General features: G+C 30.9%; 1 protein-coding gene across 1 annotated transcript; it reads right to left on the bottom strand.

Annotated features, from left to right (window-relative positions):
• Nucleotides 1–18,230: 18,230 nt before the first annotated feature.
• Nucleotides 18,231–21,879, bottom strand: LOC126666207 (jasmonate-induced oxygenase 2-like). Its single transcript, XM_050359243.2, has 3 exons — nucleotides 21,263–21,879; nucleotides 19,441–19,777; nucleotides 18,231–19,117 (listed from the first exon to the last, which is right to left on the bottom strand). The coding sequence occupies exons 1-3, from the start codon at nucleotides 21,760–21,762 to the stop codon at nucleotides 18,866–18,868; spliced, it is 1,089 nt and encodes a 362-aa protein (XP_050215200.1). The 5' UTR covers nucleotides 21,763–21,879; the 3' UTR covers nucleotides 18,231–18,865.
• Nucleotides 21,880–22,242: the final 363 nt, after the last annotated feature.

The raw sequence follows: 22,242 nt of genomic DNA on the forward strand, positions 1-22,242 counted from the left end.
TTCAAAATAGTCTTTAAATTAATATTTGAATATTTAAAAAAAAATAAAAAAAATTCTACAATTTTAAAAATTTATATATTAAACAATATTTTTTTAGAAAATATAGGGACTTTATTATTTTTCCCTCCATCTCAAATCCACCGGTAATTGCCCTCGCACACCATCGGAAAAGTTTTTCCACCTCCGTCGACATCCGAGAAGGAGCAGTCGCAGGAGAGGGCAGTCGCTCCTTCTCAAAGAGGAGTAGAGCAAATATGCTCTTTCTCAGAGAGAGAAGGAGCAAAGAGGAGTCGTTTTGGATGTCGGCGGGTATGAAGGCGGCATAATTTTTTGGCGTTTGCGGCGGTTTTCGATAGGAAAAAAATTTCTGGCGATGGTGTTGGAGTCAGCGGCGGTTTTTGATGAAAATGGAGAGGTTAATTGATCCGGTTTTGCTAGTTTGGGGGGGGGGGGTGATATCCCTATTCTCTTGGGTATGTTTTCAATATAATTTGTCAAATTGTGGGCTTGTTTGATCTATTTTTGCGAACTTGGATTTTTTTTGATATTCCGTGCCAAGTTTAGAAGGTGAAATGATCCTTTGTTCAAATAAGAATTAATGACTATAGTAAATAAGTGTATAGTAGGACAACTAAAATAAGAAGTGTAGAAATTATCATATTAATTGTTTTTACTTTTGAAATGTATAGTGTGTAATAATGAGAAAGTGGTTAATTCTGAAGGAGTATTATTATTAGACGATGAACTGTATATGATTGATTTTAATGAAGGAATAATGGTTTCCATCAATCCTTTCGATATTTTCTTCTAATACTTTCATTGAAGTTCTATATATAAAGAAAAAGAGTAAATTTTAAATGTAGGGCCTTAAATTAGAAAATTCGGCCGACGAGGTGAAAAGAGTTTTAAAAATAATATATATAATGATTTATAAAATGCTTTTGAGATAAAGAGTTTTTAAAAATAAAAATAGAATCAATAATCAATCAATGAAACGAGTATACATAAAAAGAGTATAAATATTGATTGCGTGGTATATGACATGTGATGATGTGGTTTGAGTCTAAAATCAGTTTTAGAGTTAGGCCGTTATTTCAAAATATTAATATATATTTAATGACTGGATTTGACAAGTTCAAGAGTTTAGAGAGTGGGACATCAATGATGAGGATTTTTGGCATAGCGAAATAATTAAGAGTTTATTTACTTTTGAATATAAAAAAGTATATTGTTTTATATTATCAAATGTATTATGCAATCGCGTTGCACACGAACAGCTTGGAAACATTGATACGAATATTAGTAGTATGTGCCTTAAGGCCATTTCATCATATATATTTGTAGAACTAATCATAATGGTGAAGATATATATGTCCATTTGAACTAATTTGTGAGTGGTGCGGAGGCCGAACTCGCCCATGCTTATGGCTGACCTTGTTCTGACTTAATTTTGAAAAATAGAGTCGCCACCTAACTTAGCTAAGAAATATCTTTTCTACCGACTAGATAATCTCACATGCCTATGGATGAGATTATCATGCATTGGTCCAAAAGATCGAGTTCGTGAACACAACCTAATTCTTAATTTGACTTATTAATTTTATCGATTTAAAAGACATATTCCAATATAAAAGTATCTTATCAAAGCAGGAAGTTCAAAATATAACATATTGGAAGGTAAATGGTTGGAAAGTAAATAACGGAAAAATAAAAGACTGGAAAGTAAGTGCGAAAAACATGCATTACATTTAAGACTCGCATATTACTCGATCTGGATTGGCATGGTGAACGAGTAGCAAGTACTCATAAGGAAGCGTCCAATCCTGGAATGTCTAGCACATAACAAATAAATGTGAATTTTATTCCAGTTGCATGCATAAAACCTAACCGGATATACCATCTTAAATACCTATACAACCATTAATTATAGTTTCATGGCAGCCTTAAGCAGGGGCGGAACTAGGGAGGGTCGAAGAGGGCCGGCCGACCCTCCTCGCCGAACAAAAATTAAAAAAAAATTAGAATTTTTAGGTTTTTTTCAGTAGGGGCGGTTATAACCGCCCCTAGAAACCGCCCCTACATGTGTTAGGGGCGGTTAAAACCGCCCCTAGAACAACAAATTAACAGATTTACACCATATTTACAGCCGTTTGATTTTTTAAATAGCCGAACGTAAAAATTTCGACCCTCCTAAGTTGGAGTCCTGGTTCCGCCACTGGCCTTAAGAGTTCTATGTGATTTGATTTGATTAGTTTTGAACTAAGTTAACATGATTATCTAATGAAACATGTTAATGATGAATTTGGACATACATTCAAAACAGTAAACAATATTTATATGCTCAATAAGCAGTAAACAATATTTATATGCCCAATATTTAAACCTCTTTTTAGAGTGTTTGGCGATTGTATGTCGTTTGTCTGTCAATACAGCTAGATTCAGGATCTGGTCAAAACACATAAGTCGCTCCTCTGGTTAATTTGAGTTCACTGGTCCAAACTGGAATAGATTCCGGGTTCGAATGAAGCAGCAAACTGCTCTCAAAGTTGTTAGGACGTCTGATAGGCTTCGAAGCCTATGATGACATGGCAAGCGCCATTGTTGCTGATGTGGCCGAAAGGTACTAACTGAGTCTGGTCTGGGTAATTACAAAAATATAAACTACAACTAAATACAAGCCCGTGGGTCCGAACAGAGGGTGATTATGAGCCCGAATGAGCCCGTAAACATGAAAACATATTCTGAAAGCGGGTTACAAGATCTGGGTGGAGGTAAGGACAAAGAACCCGGCGCCACCAAACTCAGGACCAAACCGGGTTTTGGATTTTATTTGAAAAACATGCCAAAACAATAAAAACACGTAATTAACTTGCTGGAAATCAAAATAGCGGTGTAAAGCCATTAAAAACACCCTAAACATAAATCTATAGCAAGAATCATGGCAAATCATGGCAATCAGTAATTTTATCAGTTTATGAAAAAAAAACATGGGAAATCACGAATCATGCATCCTATTGATAAATTTAACAATATGCTTATAAACGATAGTATATATATGATGGAACTGAAATTGGGTCCTCAGAACTACCGGTCCGAGTCCTGGGGTCAATTTTGGGGATCCAAACGTAGAATCCAGCTCTATATCAAAGTGCAACAACATGTTTTTGATCGATTGAAGCATAAAAGGTCGATTTGGTCTGTCTAAATGGCTAGATTTTGAGTGTGCGGGGGCTGGGTGGTTAAGTTATATTATGCCAAATTAGGGTTTGTGTGTTCTTTTGTGTTTAATTTCATTGCCACCCCCATTAGGGTTTATAGCAGTACTATTTATAGCATTTGAATTAGGGTTAGGATTAGGTGTTAGGGTTAGGTATGAGGATTAAGTTGAAACTCTATCTGAAGTTATTTATCAACTAAATTCGCATTAATCAGTATATGCCCTGAAAAAGGCGGGAAACAAGCTGTTTTGGTCCCTGAAAGTATCAAAACGGGCTTTCAGGGCCACTAAGGTTTGGTTTTGGTCAATTTAGTCTCAAAACTAGCACCAGTATATTATTCTATCTAACTTAGCCTGCCTCTCCTATCATGACTTTTCGAACCAACCAACTCGAACCTACAAATTGGCCCATACAATTTTAAGGCATTGTAATCATCATCAGACGCTTCAGTCCCTTATCACTTTTCTACATGTCCAAAAAGAGGTGTCTATATAAATGTAGCTAATTGTTCATCTAGACATATTAATGCCACGACTATTTTCGAAAAGGGTTAATGTCATAAAAATGGCTTAATTACTTAAAAAAACCCTCACCTTTAATTTCTTTTTCGTTTATACCCTGATCTAGGAAAATTGTCACATATACTCATGACCTTGTCTTTATGTTTCACCTCTACCCTCGAGGTATTAAATTTACCTCTTTTCATTTGAAAAAAAATTTAAAATAGTCCTTCATTTTTAATAAAAAAAAAATTCCACACACCACCACCGTCCTCCTTCCGTGGAAGGAGGAACCAGTCGTCCTCCTTCCATGGAGGAGCAGCCGTTCCTCCTTTCTCGGCGTCCGTTTCAAAAATCAAATTTTTTATTAATAAATAATAGGGAATAATATTAGCGGTTTTTTTAAATTGGAGTATAATTGTAGGTTGTAATTAAAAAAAATATTTTATTTTATTTAAATTAAAAAAATTAATTAATTTTAGGACTTATTTGAACGTTTTTAAAGATAAAGTATTTGTTTGTAATTTTTTATTATTATAAAAGGTATAAAATAACCCTTATATTTAATTGTTTTTAATAAATCATCTTTTTTTTAAAATTGGGGTAGAGGTGAAACATAAAGACAAGGTCGTGAGTATTTGTGACAATTTTCCTAGGTCAGGGTATAAACGAAAACAAAACTAAAGGTGAGGATTTTTTAAGTAATTAAGCCCATAAAAATTCACAAACTTTACACTTTTTCTCATTTTAATCACGCAGTTTCAATTTTCTCATTTTCACTCATGAACTACCACTTTTTCTCAAATTCATACACGGTGTTGAGGTGTCACGGTTCCATTGGTGTAATTTGCTGAGGTGGATGTCACTTTACACCAATAAATGAGTGCCACCTCAGCACCGTGTATGAATTTGAGAAAAAGTGGTAGTTTGTGTATAAGAATGAGAAAATTTAAACTACGTGATTAAAATGAGAAAACGTGTAAAGTTCGTGATTTTTTTTGACATTAACCCTTTCGAAAAAGACAAAGGTTAGAGAATTTGATCTTCCTGCTATGAAGTAATTGTTAATCACATTATGATATAATATATTCTTAAGTGTAAGACATATGATAGACATATTCTATTATAAAAATGATCTCGATAACTATTCGCAATTATATTGGGTCCTACAAATACGGGCATCGTATTATCGCATATCGTCATCTCTGTTTATTCTTCCGATTAGTAAGAATTACTAATGACCGGAGGTAGTGAGTCTCATAATACTCGATGAAAGATTGAAATAAACATGTGGATAGTACTCAAAGGTTGAGTAGGTCGAACAAGTGACGCTAAATGACTTATACGTGGTAATTTCATATAAGTCAATATAATCTCATTTAGTTCATGATTGTACATGTCCTTAAACTTACGGTGACAATATATGGTATATAGGTTATTAGCGTTTGATGCTCTTTATTAGGGGTGTGCATTCAGTTTGTCGGTTCAGTTTGAAAGTGAATATTAAAACCGATCGATTTTTTAAGAATTTTAAACCGCACCAAACTTTGACAAAAAATTTGGTCCGATTTAGTTCTTTTTTTGTTTTACATTTCATTTTTTTATTTTACCGAAATAGAAAAATAATACTTCTTTTTTAAAGTTTTACTCATAAAAAATCAAAATAAAATATAAAAATTAAAGGTATTAAATTTAAAAATCAAATTTAAGTCAAATTGTGATGTCTTATACACGACAACATTTAAATATGAAAGAAAATAATATTATTTAAAAAAAAATAGTAATTTAATAAAAAGAACTAATAAACTTATAAATATAGATTTTTCGGTTTCTTGGATTTTTGAAACCAAAACCGAACCAAACTGAAATGTATAAAAAATTTATAATATTAAAACCGAACCGATCATTTTCTGTTCGGTTTGGTTTTTAAGTTCGGTTCGCTTTCTGCACACCCCTACTCCTTATCCCTAGATCTTTTATGAGATATGGTCGAGAGATGTGTTAGCTCTAGTTAGTTATATATGGAGAGAATTCATTACTCCGGATGATTGGGGATAAGATTCTATATTATCTCGAATTATTCTTGATGGATGAATTCCTAGCCAGAAGAATATGGCTTGTTTAGAAGGAGTTCTGATACTAGAAAGCCGTTTCTATTATAAGTCATATTTATCAAGAACTGTAATTGAGAGACGAGGTCATATGATCTAGACATTTAGTGTTTGACTAACGTGAAGATCAAAATCTTGTAATGAAGGGAATTTGAGTGTTCTCTAATCATGAACATAGGTTCATTAGAATTCATCAAAATAATTATTTTTATTTGAAAGTCGCGATATGTTGCTAGACGTCACTCACAATTTACGAGGGTTAATAAGTAAATGAGATTTTAATTATTAAGGATAAGAAAAGCATTTCTTATGTCTCTCGTTTCCATCTATATGTGAATCTTGTTAGTCACACACAATAGGGTCTGCAACCGATTATAGATACTAGCATATCTTGAAATTTGATCTAAGCTAAAAATAGAGTTCAATTTGGGACTAATTTGTAAGAGTTTTAAATTAGTAGGTATCTAATTGTATTTTAGTCTAGTGGTTAGTGGCTTAAGAGTGATTAATTCGTAGAATTGATCACACTTATCACTAATTAAAAGTTAGTGGAATAATTCATGTAGGATTAACACAAAATGCACGATGAAAATGAACTTCGACCATATGTTAGTCTAAGTACACATGACCTTTATATGGCTATACATATATAAGATATGTGTCTTATGGTGGAATAATTTAGCTAAGTATGTGACACTTAACCTAACACATGCCTTAAGGGGAGCAAGAGCTTTTGCTTATATAAAGAAGTTGAATTTGCTTTCATTAGTACAATTCATACACAAATTCTCTCAACATAAGTTTATGCTTGAAAGAAGCTAAGTATTTTAACTAGAGTTATAAGCAAGAATTGTTAAAAGAAGTTATTAATTATTGAGAGTATTTACTTGAAGGAGTTCAAGTGGGAGTTTTGAGAAAGCTTAAGGTTGCTTGAATGCGTTCAACAACAAGTTCATCAGTCACTAAAAACTTGGAGAAATTTTCAAGCATTCGAGCAAGGAGGTGATTGTAGTGAGAGCTAAGTCTTGGGTTTTTTGACAAGAGGAACTTGAACATATCACTTCATGGCAGGGATTCAATCGGGAGCATACTTATGTGGACAAGTTTGAGGTCGCTGTAATTTTGGGACTACTAGAATTGTTGGAGAATTGACATAGGTATTTTTCTTGATTCCTAGACGCTTGCTATTAAAACTATATGATACATTATGTATTTTGATTTTAAATTGAAACATATGATTTGGGCCCTCGCCCCCGCTACGCGCTTCCAATGGACCCGATGGAACTACCTATTGGGCGATGATAGGACATCGTGCGCACCGATCATTATCAAACCTAAGTATGAGGTCTATGACTGAGAATGACACTGAAAAACATGAATGAAAAATACTAGATACATGATTAACTTGGTAGAGTATTCTCCAGGACTTTCAGTAAGTTAAACTCAATTAAGATTTTTTTTAAGACATGTATCTTATGAGTTAAACTTAATAGAGAGACGATTTCTCGGGACTCATGGTGATTTAAAATCGATAGACTTATGATCTCTCGAGACTCACAATTTGTGGATTAAGAATTGGACAACGATATCTCAGTGAACAATATCATATTAGGACCGCACCTATTGGAAGAAAAAAGAATGGTATTTGAAGTCCGAAATGTGATATAAAACCCAACATGTGATATGAGGATCAGGGTTTCATTCGATTCCGTATTTGATTGCATATGCATACGATGTTTATATCCTACACTTTCGATTATAATTAATCTTCAGTAAATGTTACGAACTTACTCATTTTTACACTAATTTGTTGTTTCCTAATATTTTTCAAGATATTGAAGTGATGCATGTAGTGGACTTTCTTTGTTCTTTTTTTTTGAAAGTTTTCTTTTGTTAAAAGTATGTAAAGAAAGTTTTATAATCTAAACAATGATACAGTAAACTAGTGTAATATCATGTAAATAAGTACATGTGTGAATGTTGCGTTTTGTTAACTTTGATATTTATGTCTGAAATGAAACGCATGTTTGATTGAAAATCTATGTAATATGAGACATGATATAGAAACTATGGGATGTTACGAAATGATAATGATAATTTCCAAAAATACTGAGAAACGACGTGAATGAAAATAAAATTTAGTATTTGTTAAAACTTGCTATGAATTTTAGAGCTGCTGCTTCTATTCTCTACCGCTGATCGCGGCGCGACAACAAGCAATATTTTATGAAGGTCGTGAGATCAAATTCTTCCACAACAAAATCCTCCTCTCCAAATGATAAGAAAAAGAAAACCTAATTAAAAGTATTTATATATAATAATATTAATGTTAGATGTACTTCCCTTATAACTTTTGGACACAAGATACAGAAAAACAAAAATTGGGGAAGAGAAGTGAAATCTGTCTTGTTTGTTTCTGTATGAAAATAAGCCTAGTAATGGTACCCTATGGTCTTGTTTGGCTCTGAAGCTAGGCCAAACCCATTTTTAAGTCTTTCTATATTATTTTTTTATTTTAATTAGCCTCTATCAATCTTTATATATATTTTAATGGTCTTTCTGTTAGAGCATGTGCACAAACACATTTAATGATGTTAATTTTACGTACAAAACTCTTTCTCAAATCTTCGTACTATTTTTTTTTATTTTAGTTAGTCCCTATTACATATTTTGTATTTAAGTATGTCTTGTACTATTAATTTAATTGCGAATAATTTTACAAAATAAGTTCAAATAAGTTTATAAATCCCTACTTCGAATTAACCATATCTAAATATACATGTTTATATAATTCAAAATTATTTTTTTTTAAATAAAATTGTATGAATAATATTTGTCTTATTTAAAGTAATTAAGTTAAATATGGATCAAATAATTTAAATGTGTATCACCCATAATTGACCTACTAAACTAAACAATTTAAATATTTTTGACACATTTATTTAATTTTTATAATACATTTGTGCAATTATATTATTGCAGCTAGGTTTTATAATCGAAGTACAGGTTTGTAAATTGAAGTAGGAATTTTTAATCGAAGTAGGGATTTGTAAAGTGAAGTACGAGTTTCTAAAATTATTGTCTGAGTTTTCAATTGAAGTTAGGATTTGTGATTCCCAATGTGAATTTTAATTTAAAGTAGGAGTTTGTAAAATTATATAAAAGTTAATAAAATTATTTAAACTTATTTTGTAAAATTATTCTCAATTAAATTAATAGTACAAGAATTACTTAAATGTTAAAAATTTGACAGACTCTAATTAAAATAAAAATAATAGTATGAGGACTTAAGAATGAATTTTGTACGTAAAATTAATGTCGTTAAATGCATTTGGGCACACGCTCTAACAGAAATACCATGCAAATATAAAATTAATAGTACAAAAATTATTTAAATGTAAAAAATTTGGCAGGCACTAACTAAAATAAAAAATAATAATACAAAGATTTAAGAATGGGTTTGGCCCTGAAATTACATAGAATTGACCATGCCAAAGTTAACTAACATTCGTTTATAATTACCAATGAGCTATAACTCAAATGGTATAAGTGCTAAGCAGCAAACTGCTAGGTCGTGGGTTCGATTCCTCCCACAAGCGCTCTCCCTTCCCAAATCATCAAAAAAAAAAACATTCGTTTATAATTAATGAAAAAAAACATTTATTTATAATGATCCATCCAGAATAGTTTAGCACGTTTAATTAACATTTCTATTAATTTAGTAAGTAGGCTAGCCTACCAAAAATAGAAAAATAAAGTAAATATAGAGTTGTTTGGTTTGTGTTTTTTTTGAGAATTGTAATGATTTAAGATTTAAAATTTGAACTTAATAGTAATTTAAGATTTGAAATTGACTTCAAATCTCTTCTATGGAACATTGGTATAAACTATTATTTGATCCGTTTAAAAACAATAGTCCACTCTCTTCTTCTTTTTTTCAATAGTTCATATTTTTTATAAATCACAATATAAAATGTTAATTTTTTTATATTGGCCTATCATTAGTTTAAAAAGTAAATTAATTAGGGTTAATTACATATAAAATCACCACCTTTACACGAATTTTCAAAAATAACACGACCTTTAAAACGTGTCAATTCAAGGCATCACCTTTCATTTCTTTTCAAAAACAACATGGACACGTTTTTTGATAAAATTTTGCTGACTTGGACACCCGATGAGAGTGCCATGTGTCCCGCCACGTCAGCAAAAATACCACTAAAAATGCCATTACTCTCGCTTTTAAGAGAGTTTGTTTTTTCAACTTCCACACAATTTAGGTGAATTACAACTTAATAGCATTAGCGGCCGACAACATTCTGCTTTAAATTGTGGGTTTATTTTTTGGCCTAATTATTTAAAAAAAATCCAATTTCAAACTTTTTTTTCGTTTATATCCTGAACTTGTAAAAAAATTATTTGTACTCAATTTTGAATTTTTAGATTTCATCTATACCCAATATAAAAATATAATTGACAATTTAATGAATTAAATGATGAAAAATCAAAAACAATTAAATATAAGGTTATATCATACGTCTAATTAGTATATAAATATAAATTGAAGGATTATCTTAAACTTTTTTTCAAGTAAAAGAGGCAATTTTAGTATTTTTAGGTAGAGATAAAACCTAAAAACCCAAAATTGGGTACAAATGACTTTTTCACAAGGTTAGGGTATAAACGAAAAAAAAGTTCAAGGTGGGGTTTTTTTTAAGTAATTAACGCTTATTTTTTTCACCTGCAAGATCCCTTCTCGTAATTAATAAAAAATAAAAATCTGTTTACACAAATTAAGAAAATGCTATCGATAATATTGGTATAAATTTATTTTTAATTTTATAACAGTATAAAATTAATTATATATAAAATCACAATTTTTATACGAAATTTTAAAAATAACATGTTCTTTAAAAAGTGTTAATTCTAGGCTGCACCTTTCATTTTTTTCATATTTCACATTGGCAAATGATTCAGTGAAAAATTCGCTGATTTGGACACACGATGAGTGTACCACGTATCATGCCACGTCAGCAAAAAAATGTGCCAATATTGAATTTGAAAAAAAATTGGAAGGTGGTGCCTAAAATTAACACTTTTTAAAAATCATGTCATTTTTGAGATTTCGTGTAAAAATCATATTTTTATATGTAAGTAACTCATTTATAAATGATAGGCCAACCATTAGTATCTTTCTATCATAAATGTGTTGTTATCTATATAAATTGAGATATAATTAGTCAATCCAATTTTGACACGTGTAACTAATCGTGTCAAAAATTTAAAACCGAATACGATACATTTATTTAATGAATTAACACATATTGAGTAGTACAATCCGTCCACAAAAAATATAATATAATATATTGTATATACACAAAAAACATTCTTCAATTTTTTTTGTTGATAATTAGAGAGTGGGGGAGCGCTTGTGGAAGGAATCAATCCCACGACCTAGCAGATTGCTTTCCAGCGCTTATACGTTTGAACTATAACTCATTGGTTAACTCATTTATTATTAAACATATAAAATAAAATTTTAATAATATGCTACCAGATAAATAACATTATAAGCTTCTTAATATTATATAACAGAACTCCTAACAACCATAAATCTCTTAGTGAATGGTTGTGAGATTTAACAATTAGGTGTTGTGGTTAAAAATTACAATATTTCTTACATTATATGTTTGTTTTATGAATATTTACAAGATATGTTATATGAATATATATTCTTCACGGATTAGACTGCTTCAGTATGTTTAATCCATTGTTTTTTCATGTTATAAATGAGTTGCTCAACCTATTAAATAGGCATACGAAATTAAAAATAAAATTGTTAAAATAAATTGAACAATGAATAGTAGAAATTGCAAATAGTAAAGGGTTGTAGATGCTAAGAAAACAAATAATAAACGTGCGTGGTATGTTATCTTCTTTGGTGTACTCCATTAATTAATTCGTACTACTGGGAGTTGTAAATGTCTTTTCAACATCTGCCTAATCTATTCATTTAACTACTTACCAAAATCTCCTTAAATCCCATCCTTTTTAATTACTAAAAAATAAATTAATCAAGTCAACATAATCTCTTAAATTAATGCCCAAAATATCATTGCCGACTTGAGTACAGTGGTGAAATTAAAATTTTATTTTATGTTAAGCTTATTTTACCTCAGATTATCTAATCTATCTCGGCTCTTTGCAGTTTGCACAGCCTATTAGAGTTATATTTATTTATCGGCTTAATCACTTAAAAGCCTCCATATTTAAACCTTTTTTAGTTGCACCATGACGCAGAAAATTTCTCTCAGAACCCCTCCATCATTAGATTCTTTTTTAATTGTACCTCAAAATATTAAATTAACCTCTTCTCACATGAAAAAAATTTAAAATAATTTTTCATTTTAATCTATATTCTAATTAAATACTAATATTATTAATAATGTAAAAAATCATTCTTCCTAAAATTATATCCAATAACTTTTTAAAATCAAAACTATAAAAAATTTCAATTTAGGATACAATTGAAAAAAAATCTAAAAAGGGGAGATTTTGAGAGGATTTTCCTACGTCAGGGTGCAATTGGAATGAAATTTAAAGGTGGGAGGGTTTTAAGAGAGTTTTCCATCGTCAGGGTGCAATTGAAAAAAGTTTAAAGATGGAGGGCTTTTGAGTGATTAGGCCTTATTTATCAAGTTTAGCATAGTCTTATATATAAATTAGTATAACTCTTAGTCTTATTTTCACACTCTTTTGTAACTGTTATTGCCATATCAGCAATGTTGTTGTGGATTGATGACATACCAGCTCTCTTGTATATAAACTCATTTCTACAAGTTAATAAATAACAGAAGAGATTTATCTCCCAAAACTCATGATTTTAACATGGTATCAAAGCATATCTCTAATATTTTTTCTCAACAGCAACTGTTCTTTTTTTTTTCATTTTCTCAACTTCCAACAGTCTATATCTCTCTCTTCTTTCATGGTTTTATTAAACAAATTAGCATCTTGTTCATTTTGATTTTGCGATTCAAAATCTGTTATTTGTTTAAATTTCTGATCATTTTCTTTTGATTCAGAAATTGTAACTTTCTTTCTCATTTTCTTGCTTACCAAACAACTTTAAACATGAGTACTGATTCTTCTTTAAGACCAGAAGAAATGGTTTCAAGTCCATTCTATCTTCATCCTAATGAAAACCCCTCTTTAATTCTTGTTACAACTCCATTAATCGGTTCAAACTATCATTCTTGAGCTAGATCATTGAATATGACACTGAGGTCAAAGAATAAAGAAAAATTTATTGATGGATCAATGAAGATTTCTGTGAAGCATGAGGAGATTTATCCAGCTTGGGACATATGTAATGTGATGGTGCAGTCTTGTATTTTGCAGACTTTGTCACCTAACATAAGGAAAAGTGTAATGTGGATCGATGGAGCCATAAATGTATGGAAAAATTTAAGAGAAAGGTTTTCTCAGAGTGATGCTTGTAGAATTGCAGAACTATAAGAAGAATTTTTTTCTTTCAAACAGGGGGACTTAACTGTCACTGACTACTTCACAAACCTTAAGGTACTATGGGATGAATTATCCAATTTAAGAACTATTCCTAATTGCATTTGTGAAACAGCTTGTAACTGTGATGCAATCAAACTTGCAAGAGATTTTCAACAGCATGATGTACTCATATTCACTAGAGGGCGGAATGAGAGTTACAACACAGTGAGATAACAAATTATGATGTTTCCTACTCTACCTGAGATTAATAAAGTATTCTTAATGGTTATACAAGAAGAGAGACAATTAGGAGTAAAAATCCCTGAAGTAAAAGAATCACCAATGAGTTGTCTGAGCTGGAACGTCCAAGGGTTAGGCTCAACCCGGATGTTCAAGAGTTTGAGTGAGCATGTAACAAGATGGAAGCCCTAAATAGTTTTTCTAAGCGAGGATGACAAACATTAAAATTGAAAGTGTTAGAAGGATGTTGAAGCTAGGATGGATATTTTGTGTGAATTGTAAGGGTAAAAGTGGAGGGTTAGCCTTGTTGTGTGATGACACAGGTACAATGGAGGTCATGAGCTCGTCTCGCTACCATATTGATTGCTTCGCGGTTGATGATCAGCAAAAGAGATGGCGGTTAACATGCTTTTGTGGAGATCTGTAACACCCCGTATTTTTCTGACTTGTTCCGTTAAGCCTAAACGGTACCTTGGGTTCGTTTGAGTGGTTCGACCACTTGGAATCGTGATTCGAAGGTTCTAAACCTTTTAATAAGTGTTTTAAGATGTATTAGGAGTAGTTTCGGAGTTTGGAACGATTTCTATTACAATTTCAAAATCTCAATTTTTTCATCGGAGGCAGTAGCATTTCGCGGGCGCGACATGCCTGAATCGCGGGCGCGATTCATGTATCACGGGCGCAATGGAGGTGTAGCGGTCGCGACGCGTGCAATGTTCATTTCGCTGATTTTTATTTAAACTCACCTAATTCGACCTAAACTGATTTTACACTTATTTTAAAACCCTAAAACGACAGTAGCACTTCTCTTAGTCATTCTCTATCATTCCTAAGCCTATTTTAATCAATTGTAAGTATTTCTAATCCTCTCCTTATGGTTTAATCCGTTGTTTATCATTCCTATCAATTGTAAATTCATTAGTTATTGTATGGATTGATTATAGGCTGATTTTGGATCTATGTTTTCTGGGTTTTCTCTTGATTTTTGTCCTTGATCTATTCAAAGAGGTTAGTGGCTCTAATTCCTCGATTTGATTGATAGATTTTTGTATGTATATATATACTTTCAGTGATTGGTTTATATTTTTTGTTTTTACTTCTTGTTAATTCTGTAAATGTTGTTTGGCGTTGTTATTTGGTAGTTCTTATCACTTGCACCTTGGGTAAGAATGGATGCTACAATTGAAAGGTTTATCAATTTATTAATAACTTTGGAATAAAAACGATGTTTTGAACATTCTCTAAAATCTGGAAATTTTATAAAAGTTGACCTTAGGTTGTTCATATATCAAATGTACTTTGGGTGTATTGGAGGAATCTTGTAAATGGATTAAGGTATCGTTTGGCTAATGTTTTTGATTTAAAATTTTGTTTTGATTTCAAACTAAAAATCTAGAAATCCTCTTTTAAGAATTAAAAGGGTGTTTGTTAACAATTGGTACATTGGATAAATCGAGGTAATTATCTAAGGATTAAACGTATGTTAAATATGGTTTTGTTGGACTAATTCGCTGTTTTAAAAAGTTAACTTTGCTGGAAATTAATTACTAAGTGTGGTTTAAAATATTTTAAAAGGTTACTTTGGTGTTTATTGATTAATGTATTTGATCAATGTCTTGTCTTTGTAAGTACCTATCTAGGGTGGTTGTGATCATGTTAATAAGGGCTGGAAATTGTTTATTAAATGGTTTAAAACTTGTTGAAAGGATATTAGTTTTATTTAGACTGTGATTTAACTTGAATTAAACAGCATAAGGCATATAAGGTGTTATATGTTAGGTAAGGTTTTGGTTGAGCTATTTTAGTTCTGAGTTGATACTTGAAAGATGTTTGAATTTTATTGATTCTATTTAAGGTGAAATATTAAGTGTACTTTGGGGGTTACTTGTCAAGTGTTGGAAAGCTTAATTGGATTGTAGTTTTCTATATTGTTTCGTGGCATTATTAAGTTAGGGTATGAGTTCTTATTTAAAATAACTTTGGTTTCATTTAAGGTTTGATTTAAGATTTTGGTTTTTAACTTCGGTTTATGGATGGGTCGGGTTAGACGTGGTCTCCCGACATGTTGTGTTGAGCTATACTGCAGTCAGGCTCACACACTATTTTGGGAACTGTAATTATTTTGAAAGGACTATTTAAGTATTTAAGACTTTGGTTTCATTTTCAAAGAAAAGAACTCAGCTAAACTTAATTTGCCTAACTTTATTATTTGATTTGGATGGAATACTTGAGTTACCTTGATTGAATCTTTGATTGTGTTTTGAAATGCTAGTTCTATGTGGAGTCTAGTATTCTTAGATTTAGGGGTTGTTCAGATTTTAACTTATATAATATTTTAGACCCGTCGACTGCTCGTGCTTCAGAGTTTACGCAGGGTTAGCTGTTTGCCAAAATTCACGTGGATAAGCAAGCAGTGAGTTTATAGTGTTATTTACCACTTTATTAAGTACCGCAAGTTATTTTAGTATATCAAATGTTTATGAACTGTTTTAAGGATTATGGATCTGGATTTGAACGAGATACTCGATAGGCTTGTATCGAGATTGTATGCACCGGTAAGTAATTTGGGATTGGCTGACCAATGTCTGGCCTATTTTGGGAATCGATGAAGATTTGTTCCCATCTACTTTGGATAATACTTTGGGTTATATACTTTGAAATTTCATTTTAATACTGTTTTCCATAATCAAAAATATATTAGTATAAAAGGATTCGTTTTAAAGGTTTTAAACTTAATAAATGTAAATAGCATTATGAACTCATTTCAGTATATCTGACCCCGTTGTTTTTCCCAATTTTCCAGGTTTATGATTTGAAAGATGATCGACTCCGATTCTTTGATTTCCTCGGAGGTTCTTATGTTAATAAAACTACTCTGTTGTTTAAACTCTTAGACCGCAGTAGAACTAGTTGTCTTTATATCATTATACTTTGGTTTGTCGTAGTGGTACGACTTTTATATCATTGTACCTTGGCATGCTATATTAGATTATTTATATATGAGGCATGTTTCGTAATTTCGAATTACTATCAAGTAATTATATTAGAACTGTTATATAAGTTGTTAGACTTAGGCTGAAATCTCGTTTGCCCTCGAACATTTATTTTCTTGCAGATTTATATTGATATAAGGTTATCCGCGAGATTTGTTACGGGTTTTGGTACGACCATACCTATATTCTAGCGCCGGTCGCGATCCATGAAATTGGGTCGTGACAAGATCATATCAAGCGCAACAAAGGGTTAACTCTTGGACTCTCCTTAAGAGGCTTATGGCCATTTGGTTCAAGGTTGGGAATCGGAATCGGAATCGGAATGGGAATGAGAAGGAATGACAATAGAAATGATTGTTTTCATTTTTTGTTTGGTTCAAAATTAGTGTGGGAATGCGAATGGGTAAAATTTAATAAAAAATTATTTATTATTTATTTAAATTTTTTTTTTGTTTTTTTAAATATTTTTTTATATAAAAAAAATTGTAATTTTTTTTTAATTTTTTTTAATTTTTTTAAGAAATTAAAAAATTATTTAAAAAAATAGAAAAAATTAATTTTTTTATTATTTCAAGTATATTTTTTAAAATAAATCTTTAAAAAGAATTTTTTAATAATCATATATTTACTATTTATTATTAAAATATTTGTTAAATTTTGATTCTCATTTTCAAAAGTCCATTTCCATGGGGTAGGGGGAGAATGGGTGATTTCCATTGAAGGGGTAATCATATTCTCATTCCCTGCTACTCTTTGACAAAACAAACATAAATAATAGGAATTATTCTCATTCCCTCCTTTTTTTTGGCGAACCAAACGGCCCCTTAGTAGAACGTGGAATGGCCCTTGGTTGTATGGGGGTGATTTTAACGAAATCATTCAAGAAGAGGAGAAGATGGGTGGTGGAGTAAAAGGTGCCTACTTAATGAAGAACTTTAGAGAAGTTGTGGAAGAGCATGAGCTATATGAAGTTGGGGGTTTGGAGAATGAGTTCACTTGGTGGGGTAAATGAGGATAAATTTGACAGGTTTCTCATCAATGAAGAATGGCATTTACTGTATACTTGGTGTGAAGCTAAAGGCCTTAATGGGGCTCGATAGTAGAATTCTTCTAAGTTGGTGTGTTTCTTGCATTTAAACTATTTGGAAAGTGACCTTAAATTTTTAACCTTTTAGATTGGACCACATTTTTCTCTTTAATATCACAATCGTCGTTTAAACACACTAAATAGGGAGAAAAACTAAACAAAGTAATATGGTATTCAAGCACATTTATTCTCGTGTATAGAAATATAGTATTCTAAATCTATAATTTAAAAAGGGTTAATTGTAAAAAAGATCATAAATTTTTATGTGTTCTATAATTATAGACACCAATTTTATTTTTGTACAAATCAGAACATCAATGTGTTTTTTGTTAAAAAAAAATGATAATATTGCATAATCTGGTGTCCACATCAATGTTTTTCAATAAGAAAATAGTCTAAATTCTGATTTATTCAAATTTAAAAAATTAATAATTCCAAATTTTAAATTTCATTTTTTTATTTGTATATCACGCTAAAATTTATAATTTAATTTACATCTAATTTTTTAAAAATAAGAATTAAAAAGCATTATATAAATACATAAGATAAAACTAATAATGCTACATATATAGAAATTAAAAAGTAAGACTTTCATTAAATAGATCACACATTGCTTAAGAAGAAAATTACAGAATACTGTCAGGTCGAATGACAACGTTCCTACTCTAAATACGATTAGGAAAGAAAATCTTTCTACTAAATTATGCATATTAATGATATATACACAATTCTTCCCAATGTAAGACTTAATTAGCTTCCTTATTTAACTAAAAATACTAACTTTAAAAACAAATTACTATAAAATCTCCATATTTGTCATAATTCACACTTTAATTCCTCCTAATTGAAAATCAAACGATATGATCTTTTATTTTTGTTTCTACAATTTAGTCCTTCCGTCTATTTTGGTGTTAGCCAACCGAGTCAACGAAACTATATGATTCTCTACTTTCGTTTTTCTCAATGATTTTTTTTTACTTTTATTTCTGCCAACAATTTCGTCCCTCATGTTTGAAAATTAATTTTCCCAAAGTCTTTTACCTCGGTTGACTAACACCAAATATGGAGGGAGGGGCTAAACTGTTGATGGAGACAAAAATAAGAGACCATATCGTTTGATTTTCACAGTAGAGGGATTTTATAATGTGAATTATAATAAATATAGAGGACCTTATAATAATTTACTCTAATTTTAATTACTTATATAAGATCATTGGTTAAGACATTTTAGAGAATCAACTTGTTGCTTTCCACAAGGACCCTTAGTCCTAATATAAAGTCTATACTGATCATAAGTATTTGGTGCATAGAGAGCTGGCCTTTCTTTAGTCACAAGTTGATTACATGGCTGAATCAGCAGATCACTTTTAGGGTTGTAGAAAAATGCAAGTGATACTCTATCTTTATTTGAATTCACAATTACTCTGTGCTCTACACTTTTGTAAATTGCGTTGCTTAGAACCTGTAGGCACGATGAGAAATCGAGTTAGAGCCTAATAAAAAATAGAAAAATATATATTATTATAGCGTAATGAAATCGTCAGCATAATATCGTAAGAATTTGAGTTAGAACCTAATAGAAAAATTATTACCAAAACGTATCAAAGCCGTTTTCTTAAATTTAATCTAGAGATTAGAGACTTACTTGAGACAGTTTATGTTTCAAACTGTTATAATTTTTATTTACAATATATATACACGTATATGTATGTATGTATCATAGTTATGAATTTTTAATTTTATTTTATAAGGGGAAATGTAGTTGAAGTACAGTTGATTAATTACCTGAATTTGATCTCCAATGTTGACTATGAAGGCATTAGGGACAGGTTTAACGGTAACCCAATTGTCGCCGGCTCGACGGACTTGTAATCCGGCGACATTTTCATCGGGGAGGAGAATGGTCATACCACCAGGGTCAGAATGGGGAGAGAGGCCAAGAGTAAGATCAGGTTGAGGGCATTTAGGGTAAAAGTTAACCCTCAAGCATGTACCAACATTTTCATCACCACCAAAAGCATTTTGTAAATGGTCCTCTTCTAGGCCTAGATTTGTCGAAAATACCCTCATCAATTTTCCACCAAGTTTCACCACTTCACTTCCATATTCAGCTACCAATTCCCTACAAATTCAATTTCACTAAACTTGTGAGATTTTGAATCCCATCATCAATTCATAAAAATGATGATATAATAAAGAAAAATATAATATAATATAATATAAGTGATTAATTTGATGGTTTAGTTCGGTTATTTAGTTTGTTTCGGTTTTATATACTCCTAAATACATAAGCTCAACTTATAAATTAATGAGTATAAAAAGATTTCAAAAGAAAATTTCCCAATAAAAAAATGACCTAATTAATATTTTTATTTTAAAAAAACTTAGAAAAGTCTCCAATTTGAAACTTTAACACGGGCCACATCTATCAATTAATTTAGAGTTCAACTTATAAAAAAAAAGTCAATTTAATATTGCCAATCATCTTTTCCACTAGCCGTGCAACATGTACGTGTAGATATAGTTTACTCATAAATTCTTGTAGAGATTCAAAATCATATGTAATCGTTTTTGGCCTGTCAGCCAAAGATATGGATGGACTTTTAGATAATTTTGGAATTTCAGAATATTCAAACTAATATATATAGTTCAAATTTTATTTGCTATATCAGTTGAATCATATTATTTGTAAAGATGCCAAATTACCATTTTAAGGAAAATATGTATTAATTTCAGGGGAATAGATCACAAACAACCATGCATAATCCCATCAAACTTTAGTATAACGAAATCAATAAAGGTCATTTTGCCCCTTCAATTTGACACAAAATATTAATTAAGAATTAATAAATTCATAGCTTTGGGCAAAAATACCCGTTAGTTAGTTAGTTAGTTAATTTCACCCATATTATCCTGTTTACTGAAATGAAAAAAATGATTGAAGAAATTGGAATTGAGGTGGCAACAAACAATTAGTTCATTTGGAGAAAAAAGATTAAATGAGTCAAAATCTATTTTGAGAGTGTTTTTGTTTACAACGCCTAATTTAAAAATGTTTTTATTCAAAGTCACAAAATTAGCCTTATTTGGTCTTTTATTCCAAGTTGAAGGGGCAAAACGTATCTTTGTTGATAATAAAATAAAGTAATTTGATATTTATATAACTATACTGTTCCACTTGACACATATCGTTGTCAAAATTGAAAATTGAAAATAGATATTAGTTTTATTATGTTTTTCTAACAAGAGCCGGACACTGACATATACTTTTTTTATCAATTATTTTACCAGGTTGATCCCTTATTTAGTCAATAATTTAATTGGTAAACATAAAATAAAAAATAACCCTTTATTTTTTATAAAAAAAAACTAATACACAATTTACTTTTAAAATAAAATTCCAAAAAAATCGACTTTATTTTTTAAAAATATTTATATTATATCATAATTTATTAAGAATTACTAAATTATAAAATAATTTATTGTACTTGCTAGAAAATTACATTTTCTGAAACAAAAATATAGACCAAATACTGAATGATCTAATTAATATATTTATTTTATGAAAATTTTAAAACCTTGAATAAGAGAATGAATATAATTATACCTGCAAGAAGTTGGGATAGCAGGCCATTTGTTATGATCCCTGAGCGAAAATGGCATAAAATGAAGAAAAAAGTAGTCACTCCAATCAAGACTGGCGCCCTTCTCCACTCCCAACCGGCTGCCATAGCCTTCATAAGTCGCCGGCGAGTTCGCATACTTCTGCTTCATTTCCAACGGCAAATTAAAGAACTCCCGCCATATCTCCCGAACACCCTCCAAAAGCTCAGAGCTCACTCCGTGGTTAACAATCTGAAAGAATCCCCAGTCACGGCACGCACACGAGATGCTCCGCAAAGTCTCTCGACGAAGAGCTTCGTCGTCGGAGAAAACATTCTGGAAATCAATGACAGGAATGTTAATCTGATCAGTCTCAGCACTGTTGCTGATCAACGGTCGGAGTGACGGTTGCTTGACGTAACGTTCCGGGATTCGGGTGATTCCACTGTCGGACAAAGATTGGACGCGAACTATAGGCTCAGGCCAGCTTTGTAAGCAGTTCATAATAATGGCGGTGGTGGGCAGTGTAGAGAGTTGAATTTTAGTGTAGCAGTGTAAAGAACGTGTAAATTATGTGAAAATGAAAGGAGAGAAAAATAGTATATATGGTTGTTATGTTATGGTGAGTTGAGAGGTAGGGTTTATATAGGAAATAAAGTAAAGCAAATTTCGGCTCCGTAAGGAACTTGAATTTCTCATTGTATCTACACTAAATTATTCTTTTGTTCTTACTTGAACATTAAATAATAATAGCATAGAAAGTTCTCATATTTATCAATGTGTATGATATGAAAAAGAAAAATGCATGTGTATAGACTTTATCATAAAAAATAATATATTTTTTGTTTTATAATGTGCCATGTGGTGTATATATATGTTAAAATCTTGACAATAAGTGTATTAATAATTGATTATAGCTCGTTTATTAACTATATATAATTCTAAAATATGTCAATTTGGTTTATTACTTTTTTAAGTATCATT

The sequence above is a fragment of the Mercurialis annua genome, linkage group LG1-X (assembly GCF_937616625.2).
Source record: "Mercurialis annua linkage group LG1-X, ddMerAnnu1.2, whole genome shotgun sequence".
Lineage (NCBI taxonomy): Eukaryota > Viridiplantae > Streptophyta > Magnoliopsida > Malpighiales > Euphorbiaceae > Mercurialis > Mercurialis annua.